This window comes from Enhydra lutris, unplaced genomic scaffold (assembly GCF_002288905.1).
Source record: "Enhydra lutris kenyoni isolate GAN:26980312 unplaced genomic scaffold, ASM228890v2 scaffoldscaffold8, whole genome shotgun sequence".
Taxonomy (NCBI): Eukaryota; Metazoa; Chordata; class Mammalia; order Carnivora; family Mustelidae; genus Enhydra; species Enhydra lutris.
Window position 1 is genome coordinate 26,059,369 of NW_019154092.1, and position 21,946 is coordinate 26,081,314.

A 21,946-nucleotide genomic window follows, 5' to 3' on the forward strand; every position below is an offset into this window, starting at 1 on the left:
GTTGTGAACCCGTGTATTAATAAGTTTAACACTAAAATTTTTATTGAGATATATATAAACCAAGGCAATCATCACCGTAAAACACACAAACACCATATTTATGTTTAACACATTGTATGTGACTTAAAATTCTTAACTTTTATAAGAGCAAATGATAAACTTATTTATTTAAAAACAGGTATATCATAGGACATGATGCAGGCAGCTGGTTAAAAGTAGATTCAAGGACTGGTGAGATACAATTTTCTAGGGAATTTGATAAGAAGTCAAAATATATTACCAATGGGATATACACAGCAGAAATCCTCGCTATAGACGGTAAGAAAATTTCTTCTCAATATTTAAAAAAAATTATTATTATCCCACTAAATATAAATGTAATTCTAATGTTGATATTAGATTGACTCAAGTAAAATATATCATTTAGTGTGTCTGTCTGCAAGACTTCTAGAGAGTTCTAAGTACCTTAGATTAAGAACTGAACTCAGGGGGCACATGGGTGGTTCAGTCATTAAGCACCTGCCTTCGGCTCAGGTCATGGTCCCAGGGTCCTGGGATGGAGCCCTGCATTGGGCTCCCTGCTCAGCGGAGAGCCTGCTTCTCCTTCTCCCACTTGCCCTGCTTGTGTTTGCTCTCTTGCTCTCTCTCTCTCTCTCCATCTGTCAAATAAATAAATAAATAAATCTTTTAAAAAAAAAAAGTACTGAACCCAGTACACTCATAACCATAATTTATATTTAAATCATAATTTATTTTACCTATTTCCAAAAAAGAACTGTATGTGACTTACAGCATAAAGCATAAAAGTTTAAGTCTAAAAGTAAAATTCAGTTTCTGTTTATGGCCTCATTTCTTGAGATGTAATCCAACTTTCAGAGTATATTAGGAATGTTTACATAAAGTAAGTGTGACAAGGAGTACACAAAGCTCATTTGGGGATGACCAATGGGAACAGCAGTGTCCCAAAGAGTACAGTTATTTTAAGGATTTTTTTAAAATATTTTTTATGTATTTATGAGAGAGAGAGATTGTGCACACACACACACTCTCACACACACACACACACGCATGAGCAGGGATGGGAGTGGAAAGGAAGAGCAGAGGGAGAGGGACAAGCAGACTCCACACTGAACATGGAGTCCCAGCTTAGGCTCCATCGCAAGACCCTGAGATCATGACCTGAGCAGAAACCAAGAGTCATATGCTTAACCAACTCAGCCTCCCAGGTGCCCCAAGAGTATATTATTTTAGTCCCACTAAAACTGAGCTACAATGAAAAGCCTGTGTAAGTGCAGCTTACATGTTGTCCAAAGTAGGATGTTAAAGCACAAGATTACTCCCAATATAAGAGCGAAATTAAGTCATAAGTGCAGATACACTGAACTTTTAAATGAGCAGCTTCTTGTGGGAAAATCTATTAAACGTTCTTGGTGACTGCAACAGGAAATTTACTTATCAGTAGTTAATCATTCTCTGAACAGTGCCTAGGAAACCAGTTACCACAGAACAAAACAGAAATAAAGTCAAGAGCAAGGAAAGAAGAGAGAAAACAGGTCTTGTAAATATATACATAATAGAAGATAAATACTATAGGTTTGTATTGTTTATATCTGAGCTTTACAGTGGCCAAAGACAAAGATAAAGGGGCACTGGAAAAAAAAAAAAAAACAGACACGCACACGCGTGCACACACACACACACACACACACACACACCACACACACACCACACACAAACAAGATAATACCCAAGTAATTACAGTCCATACATTCTGCTCTTCATCCTGTGAGTGCCACTTTTAACACTGGATCAGTTATTGAAATATTACAGTCTGATTTATTATCAGCATTCTAGAACACTTATTCCTATAATGGATTCTAACCGTGTTGATCATGGCCTATGTTTGCAAATTGGTCATATGTAAATATATTTAAAAACTAGAATAAAAATTAGTCATTGAGTGAATAAAGAAGGAGGAAAAAACTATCAAAATTACAACAGAAAACAAAAATCAAGACCTATTATTTAGATACCTAAGCAGAGTATCTGCACAGGCACAAGCTAACCAGATGGAAAAGTGAACTAAAAGCTCAGATTCCTATTTCTTCTAATAAACTATATTAACCCAAAATTTGTTTCAAGTAGGTTAGGAAAAACATTTAACAGATTTATATTTGTTTTCAGAAGTGCCATTGCGAAGAGAAATGGCATCTAAGGGATGTCATTAAAATAAACAGCAAAATAGAAAGAAAAAATATACAAACAATTATTGCATTTCAATTCTGATTATTTTCCTACACACCCAGAACTCAATAAGCATCTTGAATGGAAGGCTGTAGGTTGGATAGAGAGTCTGGTTCAGGGGGACAAGGTAGAAACAGAGAGCTATGGCATCTTGGGATGTGCAGGAGTTGGCTGAAAGAAATTGAGATGAATAACATTTCAGGAAGAATGAATATAACACACAAGAGTTCTGGATTAGGAAGAAACTTGTTCCAAGAACTAAAAAAGAAAAAGTGTGGCTGGAAGGTAGCGAGCAAAGAGTGGTTTCATGTCCTTGAAATAAGCAGGAACCCATCAGCCACCCCCCAAGAAGTCATTCATGCTGTTCCTCTATGCTGGGGTATCATTGTGGAGTTATGAGAAAGAATTTTCTCCCTCACACCGTTTACCCCAACACCCACGATGCTCTGCTGTTTCAGATGGCTCTGGGAGAACGGCCACAGGAACCATATGTATCGAAGTTCCTGATGTCACTGATTACTGTCCAGTTGTTTTAGCTGAAACTCATTACATATGCATTGCCTCTCCATCAACACTTATCTCTGCAAGAGATGTTGGTGATCATTCTTATGGGTCTCCCTATACCTTCTGTGTTGTTGATCAGCCACCGGGGACCGCTGACATGTGGGATATGGAACCAGTAAATGGTAAGTGGAATGCAAACTTGCTCATCTTTAAGACCAAAAGCAAACACAATGACTAAATAATTAGGCAAGACAGGTAATGATACTTTCTATCTCTGTTTCTATGAATCTTGACCGCATTCATAATAAGCGAGAAAATCTTTCATATTCACACTTAGGATATTTGGAAAATTTTTAAACTGGTATAAAAGTAAAAATGTTTTCTCAACACTGCAATTACAAATAGTAGGATGTAAATATCAGTTTATCTACCATTTTGTATATGTGGTGTGTTACATATATTTGATCAATTTGAAATAAACTGAACCCTTGACTAACTCATCATATGTCACAATTCCCTACTTTGAATTATTTCAGGCAAATCTCTTAAAAGTTTCTGAAACTCAAGTATCCCATGGATACAACTACATATTTTCTACTCAGGTGCACATAAGAGCAATGAAATTCTTTCTAGAAAGAATGATAAGCTCAGACTTTTTGTAAAGGTAAAAATTTAAATCCAAATTGCTCGATATGGGAAGAATGGTTAGGCAAACAGTAGTACATATTATTAAGATGTAGTACATACAGCATTAAAGTTAGAATTATATGAAGCATTTAGATACAAAGAAACACATAAACCAAAGTATTTAAATAGTAAAGATGTCCAAGTAGTACATGTGTTTGTGGTAACTATTGCTACGTTAAAAAAAAAAAAAATGCCTGGGGGTACTGAGAGTAAATTTCAGACAACATAACATTCTATATACTTGGGTTCTACCTCCCTGAGATGTCAAATAGATAATAGAAAATGAAATACTATAAGAGGACCTCTTTTGGGTCACAATAGCTCTCTAACTTCCTTCACTTGAGGCAACAATAAAAGATTTTTAGGGGGTGATAGGATGGGGGTCCAACCTCAGAGCCCAAGGTGAGAGGAAATATTTCTCAGCTCTCGGAAGCCACTAAGATTCTCCATTCATAGAATGGAGAAACCCTAAAATGATGCCAGAGAAAAATACCACCCTTAAGGAGTTAGTCAAAAGAGAAAATTAGGCAACTTGTTTTCATAAGAAAACTTTTTGGCTCTTTTCCACAAAACCACTTTAATATTTTAAAAAGCTAAGCGCTAAAGTAATCCCATTAAAATTAAGACAACTTTGAATTCATTCTACCTATAAAGCCCAATATGCCATTCTTAAATAACAACTGCTAAACACATTTTCCTCATTTAGATCCGAAATATTATGAGTAAAAACATTTTTTAAAAAGGTTCAATGTGGAGGTTCATAAAGGTATTCAAATTATATTATAGATTTGCCAATAAAAAATATAATTGCATCGGAGACAATATTCCTGGAGTTCTATTTAGATGTTGGTGTTAAAGAACAGCATAAGTTTAACCTAATGTGCTGTGGCATTGCACATTATTCAAATCTTGCCTTATGCACAGGTTACATTTTGGTAGACACAGCTGACTTATCATAAAGCTAAATGAAATTAATAAATGATAATATTTATAATTAATGTATGTTATGGGTTAATCAATTAACACTCATGATTTAAGTGTAAATTTAATCCTCTCTAAATCTTCCTTGGGTTAACAAATAAATTTCAACCTCTGTTTTAAGCAATAATTTCCATGCAAATCAATAGGCAGTGGTAGCACAAAGAATTAGGAAAATGATAGCTACTGAAATCATCTAAATTTAAGTGACAGAACATCACCTTTGAATAAGAGATAAACAGTCTTAAGGAGGCTCTTTGCAAACCATATTCCTAAATAGAAGACTTCTAATATTTCCTTTCTGTTCGATATTCTTCATTCATTGGACAAATATTTATTGAGTGCATAAAATATGCCAAATGTTATTGCTCTAGAAAATAAGCAGCAGGGTCCTAGCCTCCTTCAAAGAAATAACAATTCAGCAGGAAGAAGTTTTAAACAATTCATTATAAATACTTTTTTAAAAAGTAAGTATAGGGTGCCCTATGACTAAGGGAACATGAGAAAAATAAGGCCCTAGGGGAGTCTTGGGTATTAAGAAGGGCTACCCCAAGGAATTTCCATTTATTTTCTCTTTCCTCTCTTCCTTTTCAGCTACCTCTGCAATCCTGAGAGCGGTGCAGTCTTTAGACCAGATTGTTTACCAAATCCCAATCATAGTGAAGGACAGCTATCACCGGGCATGCGAATTGCCACAGATCGTAGCGTTAGAGGCCTGTGACTGCGACAACAACAACGTGTGCTTGTATCCTAGCACAACGGGCGTCGACGTAGGGGACGGCAGCTCAGCTACCAGTGACATAGATGGCACTATCACTGATGAACAGGCTGGGGGTTCAAATGTTGGTCTCGGACCGACAGGGATGGGCATGATCGCTATGGGACTCCTACTACTACTTTGTAAGTACTAGATCAGATCCCTTTTCAGCAATTCTTCAAGACAAGAATGTAACCAGTTTCACTGGGGTGGCTAGTTTCATTTGGCCACTTCCCTTTGGTATCTATAGCAATTCTCATGGGGATTTGGAAAAAAAAAAAAAAAAACAACAGTGGGAGTAATAAGGGCACGTACTTGTTCCATAATAATAACTAGAATTATTGAGGGTCACAGAGATGAAAAACACAAGCAAATTTCTAAGTATAAAATAGCAAAACAGAGTAAATCTCATCATGAAAATGTTTAGCAAAGTGCTTTAAAAGAGGTAAGAAGCAATTCAAGTCCAAGTGGGAAAGGTTGGGAGTCTTTACGGAGGAAGTGGCTTTGACCCAGGCCCTACATGCCAAAGATTTTCTTAGAAGGAGGGTGGTATCTGAGGGAAAATCTGAAAGGAACAACACAAACATAAATAAGGAGAGGGATGGAAAGGCACTGACCACTCAGGAAATGGACAGGCTAAAATGCGGCTGGGAGCCATCACACAGGAACGTTCATGATAAGCCAAATGTTCTGGGCTTCAGTGCATAGGCAATGAGAAATCAGTGAGGATGTGTGAAATCAGGTGACCCATTCACGCTGGCTTAATAGGAAGCCTGGAGAAGAGCTTAGAAGAGAACATGAGCCTCTGGACTCTTGATAAGAGTGTCTGCAACTAGGACCATAGTCACAGGCATGGTGAGGTCCCTAAGCAAACCCTGCAAAAGGGGTCCTCCTCTGCCTATACCATTTTTTAAAACACGTAAATCCTCAGAGGAGTAATACATTTTAGGCTGCCCCTGCAATACTTTAGATTTTGTGGAAATAAAAAACTGGATTCAAAAAAAAGCTGACTAAATCCTTCAAACTATAATATGAATATGCTTCAGTGAAGAAGTACACACTGAAACATGATCATTTTGAGGAATGAAAAAACAAGTGACTTTTGGACAGACTTTCCTTTTAAAATTTTATTTATTTATTTATCTGTCAGAGAGAGAAAGAGAGAGAGCGAGCAGGCACAAAGAGGAAGAGCAGCAGGCAGAGGGAAAAGCTGGCTCCCTGATGAACAAGAAGCCCAATACAGGACTCAATTCATTATAACCTGAGCCAAAAGCGGATGCTTAACCAAATAAGCCACCCATGCATCCCCGCATTTCCTTTCTTAACTAATACGAACTTTCAAGATTATACTAAGATCACGAGTGATTATCAGAATGGTATTAGAGATATTTTCCCAGAACATGCCAATAGCAAATGAGTCAAGGTGTCAGCTTGCTTTTAAGCCAGTGGGTCTCAGTCTCAGCTGCACATCAGAATCATTGGAGATCTTTAAAATTAATCATGTTCAGGCAGGAGTACTCAAGATGAGACCCTAGCTGCGGCACATGTAAGCCCTCTGCTGAAGCTGATGTGCAATTCAGGGATAAAAACCCAGAGTCAGCTGCATTCCCCGCAGACTAGTGCTCAGAATTTCACAACTCTTCCTTAATCAGGCCAAGAAAGTGTAAGAGTTGTGAAGTCGATTGTAGGAGGAGCATACCCTTTTGGACAGTTCTTTGTCCTCAATGGAGAAGCCCAAACTGTGTTCTTGGGGGGCAGGAACCATGTGACGGAGAGAGGAGGGGTCCCTGCCCAAAACATCTTCTCAAAGGGCCTTTATTTAAGACTTTTGATGTTTGCTCCAAGTGAGATTAACTATTTCAATGAAATCAACTAAAGTCCTGATTTAGGAGCTTTGATACTTTCGTCCATACCTCTAAGTAACTCAGGGGAATGCATGCTATACTAGTCAATTAGAAAAGTATAAAAAACAACTACAATGGACCCCAAAGTACTAAACTGAGTATATTCTAAAATCTTAGAAAACTTAGGAAATGTTATTTATGGATTAACATGTAGAATTGAAGTAAAGTTTTCATTATAGTTTGAAGACAAAAATCTTCAAATAATAAATATAAGGAGCTCAATTAAAATTAGTGGGTGATATTTGATTGATTCTAAGTGTAAATATGAGGGTTGAAGGAGAAACCTATTTATAGGTCCTATAACTGAAATTTGTATTCAATCTTTTTGATAACATATATTGATTGTGTATTTAACTTATACATATATACATGATGCTTGGTTACATGGGCTTGTATATATTGGTTTTTATATGGATAGGCAAATATATATATATATATATATACATACACATACACATATATATATCCACAGAGACTATGTGTACATATATACATATTCAGGTACCTGCACATAGAAACATGCTCTTGGAGATAAGTACATATTTATTCATATGTATATATAGGCTAGTAAATATATATATACATACACAATTATATGTGTGTACATGAGGGACTAAGAATCAGAAAATTGGATTTGAATCTTGGATCTGCCAGCAACCAGTTGGGAGTCCTAAAGTAAACGGAAGAAAGGACCTTACTTTCCTAATGTATCAGTAAAGAACCCTGATTATGTGATCCCAAATTCCCTTCAGTCAAGCTTCAAAAGTCTATGTGATTTGGTGGTTAGGTGTTTATAAACATGGGTATGTATATTTAGTCCTTTAGGGAAAACTGATGCTTTCTTACATTTGCATTTTTCCCTTTGGTTCTCGATATAATGCCTCATTTTTCAAAAAAGGGTACATTTAATGACTTCCTAACTTGGATAATATGTGTGAACTCTCTTCCCACTTTCCTGAGTAGTGTCTCCACTCTTGCTGCTCATGTGTTGCTGCTGCAAAAGAAGACAGCCCGAAGGCCTGGGGACGAGGTTTGCTCCTGTGCCAGAAGGGGGGGAAGGAGTGATGCAGTCTTGGAGGATAGAGGGGGCCCATCCCGAGGACAGGGTGAGTGCACTGTCATGTTCCTGAGAAGTATGGGATTTCCATGGAATTGAGCATGTCTTGACAATTATGCAAGACACAAAAATAAAAATATGTCAGTTTTTATATACTTAACATAAAGCATGCATTTCAAAAATATTTTTCTTTCTTTTCAGGATGTGTCAAATATATGTGTACCCATGACAGCCTCTAATACCCAGGATCGTATAGATTCTTCTGGTCAGTGGACACCAAAATCTGTTTTTCTTTTTAAAATTGGCAAAATTATTCGACCAGTTAAATTTGATGTATAAGTAATTTTAAAAGAAAACAGTATGTTTGCCAAGTCTTTGGATGATAGTATAATGAGAGGGAAGGTTACATGTTTGAAGTTAGCATTCTCTTTTTCTTAAACTACAGGCAGAGGAGTATGGTGTAGCAATTGAAAATGTAAACTCTAGAACCAGGAAGTTTGAGTTTGATGCCAGCACTTAACCTCTCTGGGCCTCAATTTCCTTATCTTTGAAACTGAGTTTATGATAATACCTACTTCAAAGTGTCACTGTAAAGAGTCAGACGCACACACACACACACACACACACACACACAACATATGATATATAATGTATGTATTATATATTATATCATATGCTATATATGTATATGTGTGGTATGCGAATATATATCACAGAATATATACATACACATATACATACAAAATGTGTGTGTGTCTATATATATACATACATAAATATACATACAAAATGTGTGTGTTTATATATATATATATATATATATATATCACAAAATATATGGAACAGTGCCTTGCATAGAGTGCTACTGTAGCCATTATTTGTAATACAAGCTGTTCAAAAAATAATAATAAAAGAAAAAGCAGCAAAAATGCTCTTCTAATATACACTGAAATACTTTTCTTAAATCTACACGTGCATTTGCCCCACCAAGCCTTATAGTCTCCTAATTTACCAGCTCCATGTACACCTAGGAATACTGTAAAATACCCAGCTAGTGGGCAATGACCAAACAAAGTTGCCCAATTCTAGAGCAGACATGAGATTTCTCGGTGGTGGTTCCTTAATATCCCCAAGAAGAGTTGGGATGCAGAGAGCCTAAGGTGGCTGAGCACACCTAGGAAAGCCAGCTCTCCCTCTAGCACTGGGGTGAATGAGGACCATTTCAGTTTCTGCTGGTGCCCTTGCTGTGGAGGGTTCCTGGGTGGTGTGTAAGCCCTCTCTGACAGGCCAGGGCAGCTTGCCAGAGGCTGTGATAGAGGGACAGGACAGAGGCAGAGGCCCTGCTCTTCTTGGCAAGCTCTCTACCTGTGAGTCTAGGTGAGAAGCTGGTGCAAATGTGAGGCCAAAGTCTGAAAGCTAGCTCCCTCTGTACCATTTACTTTTATTTTATCAGCAAGCCTGAGACTGGGCAGAATTCAAATGGCTCCTTGCCTGGCTTTCCGGGACCTACTTGTGTGGGTAGGTGCGGTGTGTAACATGGCACACAGTGGCTGGCAGTGTTGCACATGGATGAACAGGGCAGACCACTCAAGCACTGTTCTCTGAACACTCACTCCTTTCAGAAATCTACACTAACACCTACGCAGGTGGAGGAACGGTGGAAGGGGGTGTGTCAGGAGTGGAACTCAACACAGGACTGGGGACCGCCGCTGGCCTGGCCGCGGGAGAAGCAGCAGGAGCTCGACGGAGGAGAAGTTCCACGATAGGAACCCAGTGGGAATACGCAGACACGGGCCTGAACATGGCTTTCTTGGACAGCTATTTCTCTGAGGTAATCCCCCTGCACACAGTTACACGAAATAATCTTGAGACTGAATGATAACCCCCATGGCAGTAGGTTCTTCTGAAATATATTGAGTCATTCTCAACTCTGTCTCAGTCCTGAAAAAAAGTACTTCATATTCAATTGAATATTCACACATCCATCTTAATACTGTGGAAAAGGCTAGCATCTCTCATCATTCCCTACTTCCCTTTGCCCCTTTTTGTTTGTTTTCATTTGTTTCCTTCTCCTTTTTCCACTTTGTTTCCCATAGCAGCAGCAAAACAGGAGGATTCTTATCAAGAAAAAAAAATGTGTCTCCCAAGTCCTCTCTGTAGGTGTCGCTCCTGCAGGTTTTCCAAGTATCTCCAATAGAAAGGAGAAAAAAATAAATTAAAAGCTAGGACTGGGGAAGGAAGAGAATGGTAACTCAGGAGTAAAGCATCACCATAACTTGCTGCTAGATTAGGGCCTAGAACCCCTGTCTCCTGTTCTCTATCCAGTACCCCATCACCAAGAATATGTGTCCCCTCAGTAAGAGAAGGGATCATGGGTCTCTGAGCATTCCAAAGAAGAAAGCTCCATTAGACTGACCTAACAGAGTAGCACAAGGGGTAAATAAATCCCCTTGTGAGTCCCTATTTAGTATGTTTATTTCATTTAATTAGCAATCCATTTCATCTCACATTTCAACCAGCCTGTTTTACACCCTATATGGTAACACATGAGTTTCACCACTGCTCTTAACAAAAAAAAGAAAAAAAAATAAGGATGTTTTTGTAATTTTAAGCTCTTTCTTAAAATCGGTAGTTATAAATACTATCACAGACTATGCATGAATCATACTGACTATGTAAATGAGTGATCAATATCACTAAAAATACTTGATAAATGAGCACAAATCATATATGTACCATAGAAATGTCACAGAAATTATATTTAACAAATCATTCATAAAAATCACACTAATATTAAAAGAGCTTTACCATTAAAGTCAAAATTGTCCTGGGCATTCTGATATGTCAAATAAAATCAAAATATGTTCCCTTTTCTCTGTGAGCACTGAGGTCACCCTTCCCCAAACATTTCAGCTCTACACTTAAAAAAATGGCACTAGATTTCAGAGGTGGTGTGATGCAGCCTCTCCCTCTCCTAGCTGAAGCCTGCAGGATGGTGAAGTGCTTCCTTCCTGCCACATTTTATACCTCTAGCCTCCACCCCTACAGCCAATTTGTTCCCTGGGCAAGAGGAGCTTTTGACCCCTTATAGAGGGGTCACTTCAAAATATTAAACAGCAGGGTGTCCAGGTGGCTCAGTCAGTTAAGCATCTGCCTTCAGCTCATGTCATGATCCCAGGGTCCTGGGATCAAGCCCAGCATCAAGTTCCCTGCTGAGCCTGGAGTGTGACTTTTCCTCTCCCTCTGCCCCTCTCTCTGCCACTTGCACACTCTCTCTCTCTCTCTCGAATAAATAAATAATAAAAGTTTAAAAAAAAAATGTGAACCAGCAAAGTTTTAAGGTAGCACCAAACTCATGAAGAAATTATTTCAAGACTTAAAACCACTTATTTCCAATGGTAGAATTTAGAGTCCAATACAGAGCAGAGGGTAAGCAACATGATGTAGTGTAAAAAGGACAGCTGAACTTGAGGTAGCGTTCTACAATGATTTGAGTCTTGAACATGCCATTCACTCTCTCTGGGCCTTCGGTTACCTTAGTTATAAAATAGGGAAGAGGTAAGATTATATCAGATTCTGCGGGGTTTCTTGGAACCCAACAGGGCCACAGCACCTGAAGGAAAGTGAAGAGAGAACTAGCAGCCACCACACCCTCTTCAAACAGAGAAGTTCCCTTCCATCCGTTCTACACCTAGGATTTCATTTAAAGGAGCTGTCATTAAAAATGATTTGAAAATCACAGTAGGTAACCTCTTAGCGCCTTCTTCCTGTTAATCTAACTCCAAAGACATCTTGGCTCTCTTCACTTAGATCACATAAAACCACTGAACATTTGGACACAAGTTTCTGAAGCTTAAAGATATTGACATCTTTATACATGCTTTTATTCCAAGTTGATAAACTCTCTCTCCTCAAGTAAGTAACATATTGAACATAACTAAATATATCTTGTTATTTCTAGACCACCTCAGAAACAAAAGACTATAAATCCAAAAAATTAAACCTTGTGTTTGACAAATCTGGATTGCCAAAATCTGAATAAAAGGTAGAAATTATTATTTGTTAGCTTTCAAATAAGAGTGGCTCACATTTATTCAAACTCTATGCACCATCAATACCGACTGATCTCCTTTAAAAATTCCATTTAGAATTTCAGCAAAAAATTTTCAGTGCTTTTTTCAGTTCATTCCATTAAAATCTCAAATCAGACACCTCTTAAAAATTATTGTAAGTCTTTGGTTATTTTAAGGGACAAGAAACTAATTTCCTGTTTTTCTTCTAATTTTAGAAAGCATATGCTTATGCAGATGAAGACGAAGGTCGACCAGCAAACGACTGCTTGCTCATTTATGACCATGAGGGAGTAGGGTCTCCCGTTGGCTCCATTGGTTGCTGCAGTTGGATTGTGGATGATTTAGATGAAAGCTGCATGGAAACTTTAGATCCAAAATTCAGGACTCTGGCTGAAATCTGCCTAGACGCAGAAATTGAGCCATTTCCTTCACAGCAGGCCTGTATACCTATCAGTACTGACCTCCCTCTGCTGGGGCCTAATTATTTTGTTAATGACTCTTCGGGAATGACTCTCTCGGAGGCTGAATTCCAGGCAGAAATGGCCATACCTGAACCCATGATCCATGGGGATATTGTAGTGACCGAGACTTACACAACGGCTGACCAATGTATGCAACCCACTACGATTGTTTTCGATCCTCAACTCCCACCCAATGTCGTGGTGACCGAAACAGTAATGGCACCTGTCTATGACGTTCAAGGGAATATCTGTGTACCTGCTGAGTTAGCCAACACACACAATGTAATCTATACTGAGAGAGTGCTGTCTAGTCCTGGTATGCCTGACATGAGCAGTGGTAGCATGACCGATGGCTGTATGGGACCTGTAATGAGTGGTGGTATTTTGGTGGCGCCCGAAATTCAAGTGACACAAATGATGAGTCCCAACATTCACATAAGCCAAACCACTGGTTCCACATCCCCAATGACATCTCGACACAGAGTTCGGTATAGTAACATACATTACTCCCAACAGTAAGTGCTTTGGGTCAGTATTCCACAGGGAGACCTTGTAATCACCAACACATCCATCAAAGGCATTTAATGTACTATATTTAACATTTTAACACCCAACAAATATTAAAATATCCTAAGATCAATGCCATTCTTTGAATATCTCTTATTAGGGGGTGAATATGGCTAAGCACTTTAGATAAGTCTTTTATAATTCTTTCTGGTTTTAAATAATGTGCCAAAAACTTAAAGAAAATGTATTCTATCCTTTGATACTGTCTAATAAATGAGCACGTAACCCATAAGGCAAATATTAGAGGTCTTCAGGCCTATAGGACTGGTCATGTAAGCCAAGATGCCTTTGTTCTTGGAGGCTGCAAAAGAAGTCTTGCCTGCATTTACCAGTCATATTTATTTTTTGAGAAATATTTCTGTTAAAAATTTTTAATTGAAAAAGTGAATGAGGTGTACATTTCTGAAAGGAGATTGAAAAGGAAAATAGAGCATCTATCATTAGCGATCTGAAGACATTTGTCTCTTCAAACAGTTTCTCAAGATATGCAATATTTAGGGCATGATTAATACAATACAGGGAAAGAGTTTGCCAGCTGAATGCATCACTGAAAACGGTTCACTGAAAAGAATTACAAATGTATAGATATGCATATATACATAAATCAATATGGATGAATTTTTATCGCACTTTATTGATTTATATCAGTAACTGTAAATTAATTTAGGATAGTAAAAAGAATTATGACAACAGTAGAGTACAAACAGTTCTTAGGGAAAGCAATAGAGTATTTCCTTCATACAGAGAATGTTTTTTCTATTCTTGCTAATTATGTCAGAAACCCATATGAAATATGGTTTACTCTGTTTTGTTGACCTGAGTCATAGAGCTTTGATTTGGCAATCAGATATTCTCCAAAGCATCTCTGTAGTTACGCATGTATTCAATAATATTTACTTAGAAACTACTATGTAATGAGTGCCAGTCTTGTCTCTATGAATAAACAGATGAGGAAGACAAACATTATTTCTGTCTTCCTAGAATTTCCAACTCATTTCTAGACTTAAAACTTTGGGGATACAGCTTTGAGTTCCTACCAAGAATAATTAACAAGGTATTTAAGTCCGTTACTAAGCTGTGTTTCTCTTTTTAACACTGCTACTTCTGTTGAATGAATGAAATGGAAACACATGCACAGATCGCTTACTTCTAGTAGGTATAAAGTAGGTATAAAGGTATAAACCTTTAAGAGGTTCTAGCAAAACCATTTTATTTAATTCTGTAAAATATGTAAACTATATAGTAGTAACTATAATGTGACTCATGAAACAATGTAAATGAAATAAACTTATTTGCAGGGCTTATTCCTTTTGGAAGGAAATAACTGTAATGCTTCTTACTTAATTTGTTTCTTTATAAATAAAACTATGGTAGAATTTGGAGCATCTCACATAATCTTTTGCCCAATTCTCTCATTTTATAGAAGAGGAATCTAGAACTGGAGAGGTAAAATGACCACAACCTACTAGTTGTGGTACAGAACTTTGAAGCCATTGCTCGATATTCTGGCCTGTTATCCATACTATATATCCATACTATATATATATCCATACTATAACCTATATATGCATACTATAACTTCATCAGACATGGAGAGGATCAAGTTTGGCCTGTTGTATGGTCTTTATGGGTTTAAAGTTGAAAACACTGTAAGATATGAGAAAAGACCAAGAAAATACTACTAAACATTTAACTGAAACCACTTGTGAGAAGGCTAAGGAAATTTCTCTATGAACTTTCCTACCAATACACAAAGATTTAAGGGTGCTTCCAAAAGAGGAAATCTACTTCTGGTGGATGTTTTGCCTTATGCCGTTCATGGAAACAAGACCAGAACCATTTTATTTTCTCTCTCAACATTATCAGTGAGGAGGAACTCCTCCATTATTCTAAGATGGTCCATATCACTCACATGTTATAAGCCTCTGAAGTTGGAATATTATTAAAATATCATACCAATCAAAATAGAAAGCATAAAACAAGATATCCTCTTCACTGCTAAAGAGTTAAGGTATTGATTTATCTAGGATATAAAGATGATATAGCATTGATACCATTGATGTTAAGATTTAAAAATGGACCCAGGCATTCAAGAAATGAGATTTAACTAATAAATATAATAACATATAGTTTGAGTCATATCTCTTGCCCCATGCAATTACCTGAAGGGAAGGTGTTATCCAATGCATAAATGGGTTATCTTAGAAAAGTCTTATTAGGTGAAGGGAAAGGAAGACATTAAGAAGACAGTATATATAGGGGAGCCTGGGTGGTTTAGTCAGTTAAGATCTGCCTTTGGTTCAGGTCAAGATCCCATGTGACTGGGATATGAGCTCAGCCCAGGCGTTGGGGTCCCTGCTCAGTGGGAAGTCTGCGTCTCCCTCTCTCTCTGCCTCTCCCCCTGCTGGTGCTCTCTATCTAAATAAATAAATAAAATCTTTAAAAAAAAGTATTTATAAACTTGTTTCAGAAAAAAGTTATTTGAAAAAATTTCATCTTTTGAATTAGATATTTCTGATGGCAATATATTACCAAATGTAATAATGTTTTATATATTTCTTCAATAAAAAAATATGTGATAAAGCAAAAAATGTTTCATTTTCTCTTTGGTGCATGTAATGTTCTACACACAAACACACATTCAGAAAAACTTTCCCCATTGTGTTGCTAGGTGATTATCATGTCTATAGTGATGGGTATAATACAGGAGCATGAATTCACTTGTAAATTGAAATTCAAAAGTATTTACTCATCAATGGTAAAATTTCTCAATAAAATCATCATTTTCTTAGTAAATGCTCACTATAAACTAACATGTCAACTGCATAAATTCCAGAAATTGTTCTAGATTAGAGAATTAAATATCTTCTTTTTCCCTGTGGACTTAAATTCAATAAAATTATCATTATTGTTCCTCTATCAGAGGCACTAATTTCTGTTGAATAAGAAAAGAATAATGAATTTTCATAAGGGGAATTGAGGAAGACTTCTTGAAAATGATGAGATCTAAGCTAGGCCAAGCAGAATTTCATCTGACAGGGATTCCAAAGGTATAAAAACTAAAAACATAAGATATAATCAAAGAACACTAAGTGTAAAATTAAATACAATAAAAAATGTCTAAAGCAAAATAGGCATTATAAAATTGTACATGGTCAGCCATTTGATATGATGCTTACTACAATAATTACTCTGAATATATTATCCTATTGATTTCATTAAACAACACTATGGTATGACTGCTACCCATGTCATCCATGAAGACACTAAAGCATTGTTATTTTTATGTTAGAGCTTCAGTGAGTAGCACAGTTAAAATTCAAACCTAGGATGGCCTACTATTAATCTTCAAATTCTTTTGACTTAATTCTGGAAGGATATGTGAGAAAGGCAAATGGTAAAGAAACTTGAATCTCATTAGGGGTTTGGTTTTAACTTGGTATAAAATGGGGAACAAGAGAAATTTTGTGTGTTCATAAATGGGCAGGTCTTATTTTAGGAGCTGACACTGGGGCATCCATCAGGAGTCCTCATGACAGCTATTGATCACAGAGACACCCACGAGACCACAGAGCCAAGGGTCCTCCAAAAAGTCAACATTTGAAGGTGAGCTTGCTGGCTCCAAACCCTCATAGATCCTCTTGGACCACCACTGTGATGAGCAGTTGTATTTTGGGTGGTCTAAAATAACTTCAATCAATCAAAGTTTTTCTACATTGGCTGGCCTTGACCTCCCCCCCACCCCCACTTCAAGTGAGGTGTATAGACCATCTGCAGGTCCCAGAATAGGTCATGCTTTCTCATATCTCTGTCACTCTGCCCCTCCTTGGTTCCTTAACCTGGAACCCTCTTCACGCTCCTCATCTACTTAGCTTTTCCTGCTTACCCTTCAACACTCACTTCAACCATTGCTACTTCCCAGAGAGCATTTCCTGATATCTCTTTCCTTGCCCCCAAGCTGCTGGCTTAGCTAGCTTTCCTCTACCCCCACTAACACAGGATATTAGCATATGCTTGCCAGCCTATGAGTACCTTAGGAAAAAAGGCACTGCTTTTCTCCAGTGTTAATAAAATATCTAGCGCATAGCATGCACTCATGAATTTTAGAAGTGAAGAATATAGTCCATTTCTCTCAGGCACCTATAAGGAAGTGTCTACAGTTTACCAGCATTGCCTCTAGATAGCAGCCCTTTGAATGGTCTTGTGTAAATGCCATCCTTGGAAAATGTAAGTATATAATTCAGAAAGACAACTAATTTCAGGAGAAATTTACCTTTTGCAGAAAAAGTAATAAAGTATTGAAAACCTCATGTGCTTTTTGAAAGAAATTATGTTATAGCTGAAGAAAAGAAATTTTAAAATCTTACTGAGAAAGTGATTCTACTTTCAAGATTTACAAGATAAATACATCAGAAGAAAGTTAAAATTTCTGAGAATTTGAGAGACTGCTGATAATAAGATCACCCTTCATTAGAGCCATTGATTGTGGGTCTTTTCTCTTTCAAAACCATTTCTTCTATATAAGGTCGGTAATAAAATGTGTCCCTGTGTGTGTGTGTGATAGAGCACTACAGCAGGAAAAATAGAGTTCCCAGTATTAAGAGAAACATTTTTTACTTTTTATCAAAACAACCATGAAAACCAATGAATGAATTCTAAAAATTACACTTACATGTAACACGAAAAAAAATCCCAGAAGGTCACACTTATTGTCACTACATATCGTATAAATTTCTTGAATGTTACAATATTTAAATGGCTGTTACAATATTTTAAACATGGACTAATTATTAAATACAGCCAATGAAAATGAATTTGCTACAACAACTTCTTTAAATCTATTTCAGCTTATTTAAGGGGTCCCTGGGTGGCTCAGTCAGTTGAGCCTACGACTCTGGGTTTCACCTCAGGTCATGATCTCAGGGTCGGAAGATGGAGCCCTGTGTCGGTCTCAGTACTCAGTGCAGAGTTGGCTTGGGATTCTCACTGCTTCTCCCTCTGCGCCTCCCTCTGCACCCCCCATCCCCCCCCAAAATAAAATAAAATAGATAATAAATAAATTAGTTAATTAATTAATTCTATTTCAGCTTATTTGAAATAACAGTAAGACTAAAGAAACAGAGTTCACACCGGGAAGGAATCCACTTTTTATGGATTGCTAAGAAAATGAATAAACAAAAGATTGCGAGGTATCTTATCATTCTAAAAAATAATAAAGGAAAAGGCAATAAAAACCCTTCTCATAATTACACAAATAAATTCTCTTTTACAGATAAAGATAGCCATTGTCTGGCACTCAGGCATCATGTGCTAACACAAAGGGCTTATGCATTAGCTCATATGCAGGTGGGACTGTGCTTAGACAGGCAATGTAAGGAAGGGTGGATTAAAAAAGGAGTTGAATAAAAGTGGAACAAATGAAAATTGAAGACTACTCATATTTATTGTTGTTGGCATAAAAGATTAACTCTCAGCATCGAAAAATTTTTCTTAAAAAGAGGTTGGATTAGGGGCGCCTGGGTGGCTCAGTGGGTTAAGCCTCTGCCTTCGGCTCAGGTCATGATCTCGGGGTCCTGGGATCGAGCCCTGCATCGGGCTCTCTGCTCGGCAGGGAGCCTGCTTCCTCCTCTCTCTCTGCCTGCCTCTCTGCCTGCTTGTGATCTCTGCCTGTCAAATAAATAAATTAAAAAAATTATTAAAAAAAAGAGGTTGGATTAGAAATCCATAAAGCTGAGTTTCTCTGTGATTAGCAAGATGACTAAGTTAAAGGCAAGAGAGATACTGACTATGTGTTTAATAGGGAGGCAGTGACTATGCATGGTGAGTGATAGTGAGGTGTTGGTACAAAAGTCACAACGCACACATGCGATCAGCATAAACACTGGTTGACTGGGAAGTCTTCATTATGTATTTAAATACAGAGGAGGTGCTGACTGGGTGGGGACCTTGGTATCAATGAGACATGAGCCATCAGGTGCAGGGAACATGAAACTACATAGCTACTGTAAAGAGAGAAGAATAAAGAACCGAATGTTTATTTATTATCATATGTAAAGGATTACACTAATTGCTTTTTCAAACATATTCTCATTTAATCCCCTTATGATCTCTCTTTCTAAATGGAGAAAATTGAGAAAAAGAAAACTTATGGGAACTACTGTGAGCTAGTTCCAAAGCTCATTCATTCATTCATTAAATGTTTTTTGATCATTTCACTATTTACTTGTGAACTAGCTGCTAGGGGTAGAGAGGTAAACTGAGGTCCTTGCCATCAAGAGCCTCACAGTCCAATGCAGGAAGACGTAAAGAGTTAAAATGTAGTTTGGCAAGTGTTACCCAAGAGAATAAATAAGAGTGCTATGGGCAGAGACTGGGGGCATCCAGCCAAGTGGGAAAGGCTTCCCAGAAGAAATGATCTTTTACTGAGACTGGAAGGACTCAATGGGAAAAAGCCAGATAAAGAAATGGGAAGGGCACTCAAAACTAGAAAGAATGGGAGAGAAGCACAGAAACTGAGAACATGGAAAAAGAGATTAGCTCCTCAGAAAACTGGAAGGAGTCTGGTAAGGCTGGGGAATGAAGGAAGACAATTATAGAGACAATAAGTCAGAAGCCTAAATATGTATGACATGCTAAGGAATTCTTATTTTAATCTGAAAGTTAAAGAGAACCATTGAAATATTTAAAAAGAATGAATTTGAAATCACTTGTGAAGTTTGCTCTGGTAGAGATAGAAGGGGTGCAAGTCTATTGATAAGGAGATCAGTGAGGAAGCTGATTCAATGAACCAAGACAGTGAGGGAATGATTTGAGTTTCATCTACCAGTCATAATCTTTGAGATAATGGAACAATTAACTGCCCATATCACAAAATCATAGTATAAGTTTCATGGGGCGCCTAGGTAGCTCAGTTGGTTAAGCGTCCAACTCTTGTTTTCAGCTCAGGTCACGATCTCAGGGTCATGGGATCAAGCCCCACATCAGGCTCCACGCTCAGCGGGTAGTTTGCTGGAGAGTCTCTTTCTCTCTCTCTCTCTGTCTCTCCTGCTGTCCCACCCCACGCTCCCTCTCTCTAAAATAAATAAATCTTAAAAAAAAAAAATGTGTATTTCTCCTCACTAAATGGTGGCCACAGTTATACCAGCCATATCCCAAAGATGGCACTGTAACCTAAAACCACCAAGCCCCGTAAATGCCCTTGAAATAGTAAGACTCTCCCTGGAGGACTATCTGCTAAAGGAGCAGAACATGGGCACTAAGACCCAAACTTTCACCTCAAGAGTAATATGCTTTCTACATTTATAAAGGAGAGAAATGAAAAATTTTGGAACAGGTCAGATTTACATCTTAACATCTTAACAGTGTTAAGACTTTAAGGGCTTTTGTTTTTTGGTTTTCGGGTTTTGTTTGTTTTGTTTTTTGTTTTTTGTGTTTTTTGGGCTATTTGAGCAGCTTTCATTATTTTCCTAGTATAAGGTATGTGTAGTTATTGCAGAAAATTTAGAAAATACAAAAAGGTAATGGCAATCATATACCATCACCCAGAGACAACTACTGCTAACACCATGACAGTTTTTCTTTCACTTAATCCTTTCCCAGCTCTACCCTTCAGTTGGAAGATTAATGCCCAAGAAATCCAAATTCGCGACTGTTAAACTTTGTTTCTACAAAGTTTAGAAATAAGGGTGATCTCTACACACTTATTTGTTGCATCTCACTTTAAAGTTGCAATTATTATATATAAGTTTGTTTCCATTTTTTATATTTAAAATTATTTTATTTATTTATTTTTAGAGGGGGAGGAGCAGAGGGAGAGGCAGAGAGAGTCTTTTTTTTTTAAGATTTTTTAAAAATTTATTTGTCAGAGAGAAAGAGAGAGAGCGCACAAGCAGGGGGAGCAACAAGCGAAGAGAGTAGCAGGCTCCCCACTGAGCAAGGAGCCTGATGTGGGGCTCCATCACAGGACTCTGGGATCATGACCTGAGCTGAAGGCAGGCACTTAAATGACTAAGCCACCCAGGTGTCCCAAATATTTTTTTTAAGATTTTATTTATTTCTTTTAGAGAGAGAGAAAGAGCAGGGAGGAAGGGGCAGAGAGGGAAGGAGAGAGAGAATCTCAAGCAGACTCCTTGCTGAGCACGGAGGCTGATGCAGGGCTCAGCCTCACAACCCTGAGATCATGACCTGAGCCAAAACTGAGTCAGGCGCTTAACCCACTGCACCACTAAGGTGCCCCCACTTAAAATTCTTTATAAAAGTGTTTTAAGGGATATTCATGCTGTGAATGAACATTGAGGTTTCTTTCATTCCTTTTATAGTGTAAATAATGATGTGGGACTTTACATGCACTTTACATTATTTCCATTAGAATTGAAATTTCTGGGCCAAGACTATGCATATATTAAAGAATTTGTGTATTATGACACATTATTAACAAGGTAGTCCTGGATATTCCTGAAAATGCCTTATAGGCCAAAGTACAATAATCACAGCAATAGTATATATTTTTTGACCTCTGGAGTTCCAGTTTCCCTTCCAGTACTCTAATGGAGACCATGGAATCTAATATGTGTATTATAAGTTATGAAGCTTATAGTTGTTTGTAAAGATGCCAACAATATGAAGGAATATTTGGATAGATGTGCCCTGCTATCAAGGCTTAAATTATCCTAGGTGCAGGGTGCCTGGGTGGTTTAGTCCGTTAAGCCTCTGAC

General features: G+C 37.6%; 1 protein-coding gene across 1 annotated transcript in view; it reads left to right on the plus strand.

Moving 5' to 3' along the window:
- The window catches only part of LOC111142720 (desmoglein 4), a 29,324-nt gene extending 16,140 nt beyond the window's left edge, over window positions 1-13,184 (plus strand). Inside the window, 7 exon segments of the mRNA XM_022496002.1 lie at window positions 179-318; window positions 2,703-2,930; window positions 5,008-5,313; window positions 8,038-8,180; window positions 8,333-8,396; window positions 9,754-9,962; window positions 12,420-13,184. Coding sequence (XP_022351710.1) covers window positions 179-318; window positions 2,703-2,930; window positions 5,008-5,313; window positions 8,038-8,180; window positions 8,333-8,396; window positions 9,754-9,962; window positions 12,420-13,184 — 1,855 coding nt within the window.
- The last annotated feature ends 8,762 nt before the right edge of the window (window positions 13,185-21,946 follow it).